At 46.5% G+C, this 13474-nt stretch overlaps 2 protein-coding genes across 5 annotated transcripts; both read left to right on the top strand.

Moving 5' to 3' along the window:
* The first annotated feature begins 277 nt into the window (after positions 1-277).
* Positions 278-1640, top strand: LOC114843729 (uncharacterized). The gene is made up of 3 exons (XM_029130545.3): positions 278-433; positions 526-584; positions 715-1640. Exons 1-3 carry the CDS (start codon positions 405-407, stop codon positions 1422-1424), a joined length of 798 nt encoding a protein of 265 aa, XP_028986378.1. The 5' UTR covers positions 278-404; the 3' UTR covers positions 1425-1640.
* Positions 1641-3487: 1847 nt separating this feature from the next.
* On the top strand, positions 3488-13428 carry csf3r (colony stimulating factor 3 receptor (granulocyte)). 4 transcript variants are annotated; one of them, XM_029130311.3, is made up of 17 exons: positions 3488-3631; positions 8556-8674; positions 8770-8838; positions 8943-9239; positions 9350-9479; positions 9602-9768; positions 9889-10058; positions 10140-10290; positions 10561-10643; positions 10762-10969; positions 11046-11234; positions 11421-11522; positions 11790-11936; positions 12018-12158; positions 12238-12334; positions 12417-12495; positions 12629-13428. In XM_029130311.3, the coding sequence occupies exons 3-17, from the start codon at positions 8781-8783 to the stop codon at positions 13109-13111; spliced, it is 2502 nt and encodes an 833-aa protein (XP_028986144.1). In that variant the 5' UTR covers positions 3488-3631; positions 8556-8674; positions 8770-8780; the 3' UTR covers positions 13112-13428. The 4 variants fall into 4 exon arrangements, with proteins under 4 accessions (XP_028986144.1, XP_028986141.1, XP_028986143.1 ...); XM_029130310.3 differs by lacking the exon at positions 3488-3631 and adding an exon at positions 5836-5996; XM_029130308.3 differs by having other exon boundaries at positions 8556-8838.
* Positions 13429-13474: the final 46 nt, after the last annotated feature.

The raw sequence follows: 13474 nt of genomic DNA, 5'->3' as shown, positions 1-13474 counted from the left end.
AGTTAGACATTTTATCCTTTTTTAATTAAGTCCATAAACACTTTTAGTTGCTGCTGTTCATAAATAACATAATTAAAATTCTCTTCACAATGCACATGGAAATATTAACATTAGCATAATTCTTAAATGTTTTTTCCACATAAAAATGAACATAATCAAAATGAAAATGTCATGTTTTGTTGAATTCATCTACTTGCAAGCATTTTAAATAATTCCCTGTGATGAAGCAAATTGCCAGTGGCTGACTGGATTCGGTGCTTGGGTTGTGGTCTCTATGACAACCAGCTGTCTGTAATTAGTAAATCAAGCCTGGGCGAGGCTTTGGACACTCAGAGTGGCTGCAGAAAGAAGTCAAGAGTGGCTAGCGGCTCACTGTGGGTAATTGCATTGCCGTAACTGCAGGGATGCGTGTGCCACTGGTGGTTCTTCTCAGGTATTTAAGATGTGGATGTTTCCTGTGGTTCAAAAACAATCAGCTGCTCAGCGCTGTGCTGTTTGCTGTACTGTGTTTGTTGTCTTTTGCAGCACGGTCATGCTTCACTCCGTGTCGGCTGGAGGTGTGTATTGTGCTAAAACAGCGAGAGGTACGAACAGCACTTTGATTGATGTTGCTGCTTTATTATAATTACCAATTAGTGGCTGTATCTGCTGTTTAGCTACAGAAGGAGATGCAGGAGTAAATGCAGTTTGCGAATACTTGTGTTTCTGCTGCAGCCCGTGCTGCAGCCCTGGGTTTGGCATATCCTGGACTTCATGGAGCCCCTGATTTGCATGGACCAGCTCACAATGGGCTGCACCCCAGACCTCACCCATACAAACACGCTGGTCCTGAACCAGCTGGGTTTGGTCCTGACATGAGCTACTACAATCAACGCTATCCAGGAGTGAAGCAGTCGCACAGTGAGCACAAACAAGCTCAGCCCTGGAACTCTGAATCCCCATTTCATCAGAACCGTGACACATACAGCCCAGTTCAAAGCGAATATGCCGCCGGACCCAGAGGGCTGCCGGTTAGTAACCTTGGGTCCGATTCTGAGCAGGTCCAGCATGTTGACCCACGAGCATGGGCCCCAAGCTCCGGCCAGCCTGCGCCTATGAACGGACAACCTCAAGGTCACACCGAGCCGCTTCCGTTTGTCTACGGTGTCCCAAATAGACGTGCCCCGGTTCTGACCGCACTCCCCCTGACCCACGGTGTTTACCAGAGGGGTCCGGCTCGCCATGACTTCGGAGGAGACGATCCCGTTCTTGGTTCCTATCCTTTCCCCATCCAACCCTACGCTGCCGTGGCTGGAACGCCTCCTTTGTTTCCTGGATGGTGGAGGGTTTGGTTTCCTCCCCAGCCGGTTCCGATGCTGCACAGGAACCCTGATGTCGGACCAGTAAACCCTTTCTTTAGACCTGTAATAAACCGGCACCAGTAAGAAAACGTCCACCAATTTAGGAGATGTGACTCAGAGCTCTGCTGCTTTTGTAGAGTGTAAAGTTAACAGCCAGTCATTGTGATGGGGAACAGTGTGGTTTCCTTTGACCTCCACTGAATGTCCATCTTATCGGTGTACCAGCGCCTGTGATGCTGTTTTCTCCCCTGTAGTTATGAAAACTACGGCTGAATAAAAAAAATCTACCAATGCTTCTAATTGCTGTCCCTCCTTTCCTTTCCCTTTTTTTCCTCCAGTGTGTCTGAATGGTACCAGAGTGCCATCTGTTGGTGCTCAGTGGCAGCGCTCCTGCTGGTTCATTGTTGTCCACAGGTGCTTCTTAACAAAAGGTCAGACAAATCCCATAATCTATTTACCACATGTAGTCAGCAGCTGCTAGTGCTGGTGCAGATTTCCCCAAATAGCTTTGTTTTTTTTCCATTTGATTTGGTTGGTCTCGCTGCAAATATTCAACATTTGAAGGTATAAATCAAACACTGAGGCTCCATCTTTGATCTTCTTGCTTTTATTCCTCACTGGGAGACATCACACACGATGTCGAGGGAAAAAGGCTGTGCAGCAGCTGCGGTGAGTTCAAGGCCCACATAGAGATCCCGGGTTCGAAATGAGGGACGCGTGCGCCAACTTGGTGTCAGCGTTGACAACAAGGCAAACGGGGAGGAAGAGCTTTGACACCGTGACACCCTGCAGTTGTTCGCCACTTTACCCTCAATCAATGACTTAATGGCCCCGTGTGCTGTTAGAAAATAAAGCCAGGGTGAGAAGAAGTAGGAGAATTTACCATATGCTCTTACTGGCCAGTTTATTGGGAACAACTGCACGCTCCAATGCAGCAGCTCTGACATTAATGCTGCTTTTACAAGGTTGCAGTCTTAGTTTATAAGGTGAAGCTTTCAGGGAGGTGATAATTCTGCTATAAGTTTATTACTGAGGCCACAGTGGAGCTGGGCTCTATTATAAACACCACACACATCTGTCTGGCTGATGTTGATGCTGCCGAGGCTCTGACACACAGGTAATTCAGCCGCTATTCCTCAGTCTCCATAATAATGAAACAGGTATCTTCTTTTTGGTGCCGTTGTAATTATATTCAACACATTTCCCTTTGTACGAGCTCTGTAATTATCTTCACTATTGACAAATTAACATGCTCTTTCATTGCTTCCTCGCTGCCTGCACCAGCTGGAGAATGAATGCACATACCTGGCTCTCCATCATGGGCGCCTGCTAAATGCGTCTGTCCCGCCTGAAGAATGTGCGAACACGGAGGCGATGCGTTTTCCTCCGCGCCTCCACAATGGCCACTTTTGTGCTGTTTGAGAGAGCGAGAGGACGCGACGAAGCTCAGCCAAACGGCGCTTTTTCTTACCGGCACCTGAAGACCACACAAATGAGCGACGCGGCGGCAGTCGTGGACGCGCGCTGAGCTCTGGACGCAGGTTCAGCTGATCTGGCAACAGAATGCAGAAGATCCTTTCCACAGAAGTCCACTAAGCTGCATGTAGGTGACAACAAGATGAGGTCTGGGTTCAGACTCAAACAACCCCGACTGTTCAGAAGTCAAAGCGAGCCCGGAGCAGCTCACGCAGAAAACGTTCCTGAAAAGTTTCATCATTTGTTGATGTCAGAAGTGTCGGCCTGCATCAGTCGTGAGGCCGCCACCCGTTTGCAACACAGTCCTGCGCATGGCGTCATGCGGGCCAACACACACCACAGGGCAGTCTGCAGCTCAGACCGTAGGAGAGACGTAACCTGACAATGCAATGGAAGCAATCTCTTATTCATGACGTGGATCATGAAGCAGGAGTTGGTTGGAAGGACACGAGAGGCAAACGTACAGTTTGATATTAAAATATCGCGGACAACGACCACTTAATGTTAACGATGATCAACTGCTGTGGCGCAGGTGCGAGCCAACGTGTTGTGTTGACACCGTTTGCAAATGGGGAGCAGCTCCTTCGCACCACAGCTGTGCGCCGGGTTCAGCGCACAGCTGTGCTTGGGAACCGCGGCTCCGCTTCTCAATCTGTTTATTTACCGTTTATCCGGGGGGGCGTTCGAGGCCATCCTTCATGGACCACATGACCCAGATGGCGAACGTGACGGACGGATGTAAATGGCGGCAACTCGACCACGAAGCCACAACAGGTGAAGAAGAAAAGCTGTGGCCGTTGTTAAAAAAAGTTCAGGTAATAAGTGTTTGTCTATTTGTGTGCTTGGTGTTTACCCCAGTATTACTTCAGCTCTAACACACGCCGCCATTAACGCCGCTTAAATTGTCTTCTTCTCTTTTACTGGAGCCCAGAGAACGCTGGCGTTAATGGGAGAGTGTTTTTTTGCCCGTGTGTTTTGTAGCGTGTGCGTTCGCTCCACGTGTTCCCTTCCTCTCCTCTTGTTGTCCCACGCGAGGCTCTGGCTGAACCCACTATAGTCTGCCAGCACAGCTGACCTGTGGTAAGGGGGAAATCAATAGTCAATTCCATTTTGCAGCCAGCGTGTGACAGGTAGTAGATAGGAGTGGATTGGGTGCATGTAAGGAGCAGGAGCGTGAGTTGGAGCTTGTCTGACCCCCTTCGCTCGCTCGCCCGCTCTCTCTCTCTCTCTCTCTCTCACTGTCTCGCTCGACCAACTCCCCTTGGTAGAAACAGTGGTGAAGGAAAAGCAAGCGAGTTTTGTCATTTGAATTATGAACAATAAAAATACAAATAAATTCATGTTTTAAAATATTTGTTAAAATAATAATTACAATAATGTTACAATTACAATAATTACAATATATTTCAATTCCATATACAGGTTATGAGATTGATACTGACTCACAGGAGAAGGAAGAATAGGTGCAGTTCATAAAGTGGGTCCTTCAGCTGTGAACGTGTGCATCCATGATTAGCAGAAGCCATGATTACAGCCGTTGTGATTGCTGTTAGCTGCTCTAATTCTGCATCAGTGGTTAACTATGAGAGGATCTTTCCAGCGGTGACTAATTGGCGGTTCGTCGCAGCTCTAATGTGAAGGAGAATCTAAAGACAAGACAACGTTTCATTTCTTACAGTACAAGGGCCATAATCAAACGGAGCGAGGCTTCATCAGTTCAACTTAGCGTTTGGGCCCTCACTTAATTTCACTGCTCAGTGGAACATGGCGTGTAGTAATACCCGCTGGATGGAGAACACTTCGTTCATCACTGCTGATTAGGAAACGAGCTCAGGAAAAATATGTTACCGCATGTTTGAATGGAAACAGGCCACAACCGCGTTAGAAAAGTCATGTATTTACAACAAAACCTTAAAAAGTAGAAGTTATCTGTTAATGATTGAAATGTCTGAAAATTTGACCAACACGGTGGGTTAGTGTATGTGAAGTGTAATGAAGGACAAAGAAAGAGAGTCCAAACCAGGGACCGACCCAAGATAAGGCCTTCATATAATTCTAATATAATGTAATGTAATTGTAATTAGTTCTGCTCCTCCTTGTTCTTCTCCAGAAACCTGTGGAGGAACATTTCATTCAAAATGACATATTGTATTATTAAATGTGACAAAGACAGTGATTGTAGACTTTTAACCAGCTCCAGCGCCTTTAATCACTGCTACGTCTCAGATTATTGCGGCTGCTGACAGACTCTGCAGAGCTACAACAGAAGCTCCCTAATTTACATACAGAAATGCAAATCCAAACCGCATTCAAGAAAGAGTGGCACGCGGTCGTTTCAAACACTGTTTAGAACATTGAAAACGGCAACTTTCAAAAGTGGAATGTTTTTTTTTTTTTTTTTTTATCGTTTTCCAGGCTGAGCGTTTCATCCTCCTCCACTCACCTCCTGATTAACAGTTCGCGTCCATTAGGCGCTGGAGGGCGGCGGGGCGACCGAGCAGCGCCACAGCTGCCGGATTCAGCGTTGAGTGTGTGAACTCACACACTCGCTCTCGCGCCGCTCCAAACGAGGCCCCGGTCGGGGAGTCGTTTCACAATTTAATAAGCTAATAAATGTGATATGGCAACCAGTTTGGAGTGCCCTTGGGGAGGTCAAGGCCCAGTTTACGGCCCCGTTTAAGAGCTCGTTCTCCTCCCGTGCTGACAAAGGCACCGATCGGAGCGAGGGGGAGACGATGCTGCTAAATGAGCACTGAGGGGTCCGACGGAAGCAGACGCTCCTGAGGACGACTCCCTGCAGTCGCTTTAAGACATTTAGCAGCCGTATTAACGCCTCGTGGTGAAGTCCATTAAAGTGACTCAACAACATCCAGCATCGTCTTTAAATAAGGATCAATGCTCAGAACAGGGCTTTTCAGTTGCTCCGTAGAACCTAAACGCCCCACTTCCCTTCCCACAACTAGGCCCCATCAGTCATGTGTTTCTTCCTGGAAAATAGTGAAGTTTCACAAATTCAGAAGAAGGATGTTGCTGCTGTTGCCGCTGCCGCCGTGGCGTGGCTCACACACACACACTCGCCCTCCTCCAACGCGCGGCGCTTTGAGACGCGGCGTTTCATCTGCTCGCAGCGCGGCTGATGAGAGCCACTCGTCTTTCTGGGTCTGCTGCAGCTGCTGTGTGGTGAGTGGCAAGCCTCTCTGATGGCTCTCCTTTATCTTCACATCAAGTGATTTGCTGCTGCTTTCATTCTGATACTTGTGCCAGATTGAGAAGAGAAACTTTCCAAAGTTGATGGATGGCACAGGTACGAGCTGGAGAGTCGCATCCGGGTCCAACTTAAGCACCAGTCGACTTAGTCTAATTGAAAGACTCTTCTTTAATTGGATTGTTTTGTCCAGTCTCTATTGTGTGTTTGCCACGAATCATCCTTTGTAGCTTCCTGTTTGATGGTCCCAGTGATTGATTTAACAGACATGAAATACTACAGCTATGGAGGATTTCAAATAATTTGCATTTAAAGAGGATTTTAAGATAAGATAATCCTTTTATATAAAGATCCTTGAAGGTTAATGTTCACACGGCCTGTAATTAAAATCAGAGCCGTGTGAGAATACATTTGATTGGACCTTAAAACTGTGAAACTTAACTTTGTTTTACTGTTTTAAAACATTTGTCTTGCAAATGGTGACACATTGAAGTCACATTAAATCCACACAAAACAACATCATTGTGAAACTGTGTTTATGGTCCCCTCGTCCTTGCTTTTCAAAAGAGGATGTGAAACACATGCATTCCTACTTTTGGGAGTTTTGTAGCCGCTTTTGCAAAATCCAGGAAATGTTCTCTGTTTTAACACATTTAAACAATAAAAAAAAAAAAACTTAATTGTTAGAACTCTTGTGTGAGAAATATAGGCAGAAAGAGGAAACAGTAGCCAGTACGTGACTGCACTCTTTCCAGGATGTTGCCAAATCCTGAGTGTGGGCGTTTTGCAACTCCCCAACGGGAAAGGAAACACACGGTGCAGAGCAACATGTTTTTACACGTAGAGACATGAGTCATTGAGACGCAGATAACACATCTGCATCAGAACGTGGAAACAGCCACTCTGACTTCATACAGTCTTCATTTTAAGCGTGTCTGAACGTTGTTGTTGACAAAACTCACTTCACATTTAATAGCGATTTAATAGCGTAACTCTTCTTCCCTTCTTTCGCTTTCTCTCTCTCTCTCTCTCTCTCTCTCTCTCTCTCTCTCTCTCTCCTTTGCCTTTTGTCAGAGCCACAGGCAATTACCTATTACCAGTAAGCAGAGCCAGCGAGAATAGCGGAGTAAAATGGAGCCTTTATGCACACAGCTGATAAGGAACAGGGAGAAATCCCATTTCTCCTGCACCGCTGAACGCAGGCTCCACCAAATAGTGGGTTAGTGCCGACGGAGGGCAGAGATCTGACTCCGAGTTTGAGTGATAGTTACAAATTATTAAAGTAATACATCCTCGTCTTATGGGATTGCCTGCAATTTGACAGTCCAGGCATGAACATTTGTGCCCAGCAGTTGAGTGTTATTCCAGGTCAGGAAATGCTGGAGAAGGAGATTCACACAAACGGAGCCACAAACTGCTCTGATTTATTTATTTTGCTTTTGAAGAATGAGTTAAGATGAAGTGTGAAGGGTCAGATTTGGGCCAAGACTTAGCTGAGGACAACATGTTTTATTCTACGAGGTAAACAGTGACCTTAAGATCCTCTAGCTTCCAGAATCAGACAGAGAAACCATGAAGGGAAGTTTCCAAATGCTGTTGTGGTCTAATTTACCGACTAAATGCGTGTGTGTGTGTGTGTGTGTGTGTGTCCTTGCAGTTACATCGGAGTGGGGCCCAAAAACCTTTTTTTTCTACCAAAGTGGGGCCCTATGGTGACTTGTGGGGCCCTTTGGCTGGGCCCCACAACTTTTGAAGGCCCTTTTGAGGGTCAAGATGTGATTTTTGGGCTGATTTTTATAGCAAAGGTTAGACATCTGCCTTTATTTGTGATGGTTAAGGTAAGGGGCTAGGGAAGGCATTATGTCAATGGAGGTCCTCACTTGTATGCACATCAGTGTGTGTGTGTGTGCGTGTAATGAAAGAAATCACTCGGGCCGTCTGCCACCTTGTCAGATAACACCAGCTTCACCTTGTGACCCTTTTTATGACATTTAAATGTATAATAAATAAAGCTTCTTTGCTACGAATGACCTGAGATTATTAATAATTGTCAGAGGTGATGTTTTAAAGGCCATTTCTATATTTTTTGTCCCATCCCATACAAAAACTAAAGCTAATAATGAACTGTGTCTACTCACATAATGCCTCTGAATCTAGAACCTCAGTGCTGTAGACCTACAATATTACAAAATAACACAGTTTGTTGCAAACAAAAGGCACCAAAGGTTAAAAACAACTTTTATATTCTATTATGTCCCTCAAGTAAAAATGAGATCCTGGCATTTGAAGCACAACAGCACAAATGGAAATAGTCCATGAGCCTTATTTTATGCGTTTCTGAGTGGGATGTTGTGTAAATGGTCTTGAAGTAATGTAGAAAACCTCCTTGTTGTCCTTCACGCGCTTTGTCACAAGACAAACCTCTGAAACAAAGCTCAAATCAAAGAAACCTCTCTGAAGCGCAAACGGTGACTCATCGCGTGCGTTACTTGGAATCCTCATGCTCAAATCAGCTGTTTTCTCCTGTCTGTCAGACCCGCCGTCCTTCCTCCCTGCGGTGTCCTGCTGTGAGGGCATGTGTGCGTCCTGCCGCCGCTGCTCTGGGAGCTGACGAGCAGCAGAGTGGATTTTAAACGTTCACGCTTGTGTTATGGTGAGTGTCTCAGAAGCTCTGTGTGCTTTTCAGCATCTATAAAGAAGCTTGTGGACCTCATATGGGAGAGCAGTGCATCCAGCTGTTATTTTCAGGTGATGTCATCATGTTATCCACATGGGTGTCAGTGATCGTCCTGCTGGCCGTGAGGCATGTGAGGAGCGGTGAGAGCTTTTATCTGAAGGACAATCGCTGTTATTTTTGCTGAAATTCAATTCTGGGCATTTGCTGTAAAGGTCAATTTGACCATTTGCTGCGTCTCTGTTAGAGGACGGCGTTCAGCCATGTGGGCAGATCCAGACGTCCGGCTCCGTGGTGCCTCTGGGGTCACCTGTCGCCGCCACCTGCGTCGTCAGGGACGACTGCCCTCTGGTCACGGGCCGCGCGGTTCACATTCTGTGGCGCCTGGACGAGGGTTTCATCGCTGGCAGCCGCGTGTCCCACCAGAACGGGACGGCATCCAAGGTTGTTGTGCCGAGCTTCAACCGCTCCAGGGCCACTCTCACCTGCTGCGTCCAGGCCTCTCGCCTTCAAGTGGTCGCGGGAGTGGAGATCAGAGCGGGACGTGAGCACGTTTGCCTAATAATACTGCCTAATAATACCTAATATACTAATAATACTACTAATAATAAATAAAATGCCTAATTGGACTTAATTCTCTTTTTTTGCCCGTAGACCCACCAGCGGCACCGCAGCACCTCACCTGCCAGACGAACCTCACCGACCCCATCGCCCTGACCTGCAGCTGGGACCCTGGGCGGGAGACGGGCCTGCTCACCCACTACACCCTCCACACTGAGACCTGGTAATAGACGCACGCTGAAACATCTGTCGCTGCGCAAGCACAGTGTCGTGCCTGTCATTTACAACAAACACCGCCACAGTTGCATAACCACGTTTCCACACATCCTTATTTCCTCACTGCAGGGATTTAAAGAAGAACTGGACTTACGAGGTGCCGCCGGGGCTCCACCGCTTCACTATCCCTCGTTCTGGCCTCGTCCTGTTCTCAGAAATGAAAATATACGTGAAGGCGGTAAATGAGCTCGGAGACGCAACGTCGTCACCTGTCGTCTTGGAACCTGTTAGTGCAGGTGAGAAAATAAGCACGAAGCGAAGGCACAGGCGAAGTTGCACACGTTGACTTCATCCGTCATGTAACACTCGCTTACGTTGCTCTGAACTATGAGGCTTTCTTGACTGTTTCGCTCCAGCTAAGTTTGACCTGCCGAGGATTCTAAGGGTTAACGCGGTGCCAGGAAGGAGCGGCTGTCTAAGGCTGAGATGGGCCTTATCGCAGCACCAGACCTGGCTGCACGAGCAGTGCTTCAACCTGGAAGTGCGACTCAAGCCTGCTGACAGTAATCAATGGAATGAACAGCCAGTGAGTACAAACCACTGATGTGACCTGGAGCCTGCGTAGTCTGGGTACAGTTGGAGTATATTACAAGCATCTGTGTCCTAGATCCTGTTGGGTTCCGTTAGACCAGCAAAACCCGTGTACCAGTGTCGCCTCCTCCACGGGACTCGGTATTTTGCCCAGATTAGAGTCCAATACCAGAAGAGCCCCTGGAGTGGGTGGAGCAGCAGCCAGACGGGAGTCACCTTGGAGACTGGTGAGACCCAGATCAATTTGGAGTGACACAATCAGTCACTAACATTTTCCAATCATTCGCCTTTTCTTCCATTTCGGGGTCTTTTCAATATATGCTAATGCCATGTTCTACATCTCCCACTGCCAAATTGATGTATTGAGTTTCGCAGCACACTCTGGCAGTGAATCCATAGACCTGTCTTAAATAGAGAAAGTCTACTTTTTAGAGTACAGGAAAGGAAAGGCGTGCTTTTGACGAGCCGCGGAGCTGACAGCCATCTCTTTCTTGCAGCTCCCACTGGACGCTTAGACTCGTGGACGAAGGCATGGGCGGATCACACGCACAAACAGCTGAACATACAGTTGTTTTGGAAGGTACACACATCACACACGCTGCCTGACACCTGCCACAGTCCATATTTTCTGCCATAGCTCCGGCTGAGGGTGAGAGGCCTGCCTTTAGGATGTATATTGTTACTTTTTTTCGCTCTAGCCATCAAAACAATTTCGTGCCAATGGCCAAAATGTCTCGTACATCGTCTCGGTGCAAAAGGCGGCGGGTGAGAGGGGGAAGGTGTGCGCTACAGCAGGGAATCACTGCACTTTCCAGCTTCCCAGGAAAGTGAGGAGAGTTTACCTGAGTGCTGTGAATGCAGCAGGAAGATCCTCCCCCACTGAGGTTCACATCCACCATCCTAAAGGTAAACCTGACCCGTTTACGCGCTCTGAGAGCTGTGGAAGCACGGTAACTTATGGGTCGTCTTTTACTTCCTGTAGGTCGGTCGGTGATTTCAGACGTCACAGTCATCCCTCCTGATGACCAGTCCCTTCTGGTCCAGTGGAAAAGTCAGAATACGTCTGCTCTCACTGGTTACGTGGTTGAATGGAGGCCTTTGTTACTGGAAGACTTGTCTCTGGTCCAGTTTGAAATGGTGGACAAAAACCAGTCCAGCCTTGTTATAGCAGGTGCGTGTTATATTGCAGGTGTTAGGATTCTTATATTACTTAACTAGTATCTGGTTCTCCTAATCTGTCCCTCGTCTTTTACCACCGTATGCATGATCTTCTCCTTCCCCTACATGACCTGCCTGTACACATCGCTCTGAGCTCACGGGCGCTGATCCACTCTAACCTCCTCACTCTCATCAATAGGCAGCATTGAGCCCTACAAGCCCTACGGGATCGCTGTGTATCCACGGTATAAGGATGGGATAGGCCTTCCTCAGACTGTTAATGCCTATTCGAGAGAAAAGGGTAAGTCGCCAAGTCTCCAGGAGGATCACACAAAGAGCAGGCAGAGGGGTGAAAGTCGGACTGCCTCAGCTTTGAAGAACTGAAAGAAGGGTTTGCCACATGGGTAAAAAAAAGACCTATTGTGAAATCCGAGCAAGGCAGCTGATCTGTGATGGAATAATGCCCTCTTGTGGATCTGAATGAGTAATGATTTTTGTTTCTTTCTGTAACCAGTGCAGCCAGTTGAAGATTCTGAGATATTAAAGTAATATCTTTTTTTTTTTAAAGCTCCATCCATGACCCCAACGCTTACGCTCAAAAAGACCTGGCAGTCACACATTGAGCTCAGCTGGGATGAGATCCCATTAGACAAAAGAAATGGAATCATCCAAAGCTACCGAGTCTTCTACTGGAGTGAGAAGGGACCGGCCAAAGGTAGGTTAAAGCACTTTGTTTAGTTTTTGCTAATACACCTTTATGTTTTCGATGTGATCTAATGACTGACCTCTCGGGTAGTTGTGGACTCTGACCTGGAGGCTCGGAGGGTGATTCTCAAAGACCTCAACACAATGTTTCTGTACAAAGCTTTCATCATGGTTAGCACCTCTGGTGGAAGCCTGAACGGCTCGACGATTCATTTTGAAATCGAACCCTTCGGTTAGTAGGACCACAGTAGATCCACAGTGTGCATTTACACATGAGTGAGTTCACTCACAATATGTTTCTCTCTTCCCAGATGCAGTTACCATTGTGATGATTGTAATTGCTTCTGGTGTTGGAATGTCTCTGTTTATGATTTTCGTGGTCATGACTTGTTTCTCTAACCATAAAAGGTGAGACCTGGGATAGTTAACTAACTAAGGGACCTTAATATAGTTTAATATGGATATATTGTATTGATTCGTCCACATCCAGGATTAAGGGGCGGTTTTGGCCTGCTGTTCCGGATCCAGCTAACAGCAGCATCAAAAGATGGACATCAGAGTCAACACAGGTGCATAAGTCTCAACTGTGCAACATAAATGGCTTTTAAATAAAAAAATATATATAGATAAATATAAAGCTTATATTCTCCAGGTAGTTTCAATATTACCATTGAAGAATGCAAATTCATTCTCCTCCTGCAGAGTATTCTTCCTTCTTGGGACAATGAGGAGCCCAATCCCATATATCTGTCCCATCTGAGCTTCTTGGACCTGCCAACCAAACTAAGCACAGAGGACGATGATCTTTGGTTAAAAGGTTCAGAGGTCACCAGTGACCTGGGAGAGTCCATCTGTGGTTCACCGTTCATCCCTGGGTACTCGCGATCAAACAGCGACTCGGTCCCCTATGCTACTGTGATCTTCTCCGGACCGTGCAGCAGCCCCCCACCCAAAGAGCCTCAGGTCTACCTGCGCTCGGAATCCACCCAGCCGCTCCTAGAGGCTGAAGAATCCTTCAGTCCGAAGTGCTACCAGAATATTGCAGCCCATGGGCTGCCAAGTGATCAGTGTTTTTTTGGACCAAGCCACGATTGTGTTCCTGAAGAAGGAGCAGGCTCTGTGATTCTGTGGGATGACTTTCCTTTTCTACGTGCATTAGCAATGAATGATACTCAGAATGACTAATCTGCTAATTATAAGTATAGCACCTTTGCCTTATAAAGTTTGTGTATGTTTACATCTGGGCTTGTGTGAAGAGTGGACTTTGAAAGCATAGCTGTAAATTAATGCTAGCGTCAATGCTTTGATATGATTACAATGTTTATGCTTTGTTTGTGTCATTTTATGTTTTATGTCATAAATACAAATTTACCTCGTAAGAAAAGATTCATTCTCCACAGCAATTTTATGTGTGAGATTATATTTTTTCACAGAATGTGAATGTTTCAGTTGAACAGTTTCTTAAAAACACACAGAATTCAATAAAATAAAATAAAAAATCAGTGACTGGGTGTTTACTACAATACTGCACCTAGGAAACAAGTAGAG

The sequence above is a fragment of the Betta splendens genome, chromosome 16 (genome assembly GCF_900634795.4).
Source record: "Betta splendens chromosome 16, fBetSpl5.4, whole genome shotgun sequence".
In the NCBI taxonomy this organism is placed as follows: Eukaryota; Metazoa; Chordata; class Actinopteri; order Anabantiformes; family Osphronemidae; genus Betta; species Betta splendens.
This window is presented reverse-complemented; position numbering and strand designations above follow the sequence as displayed.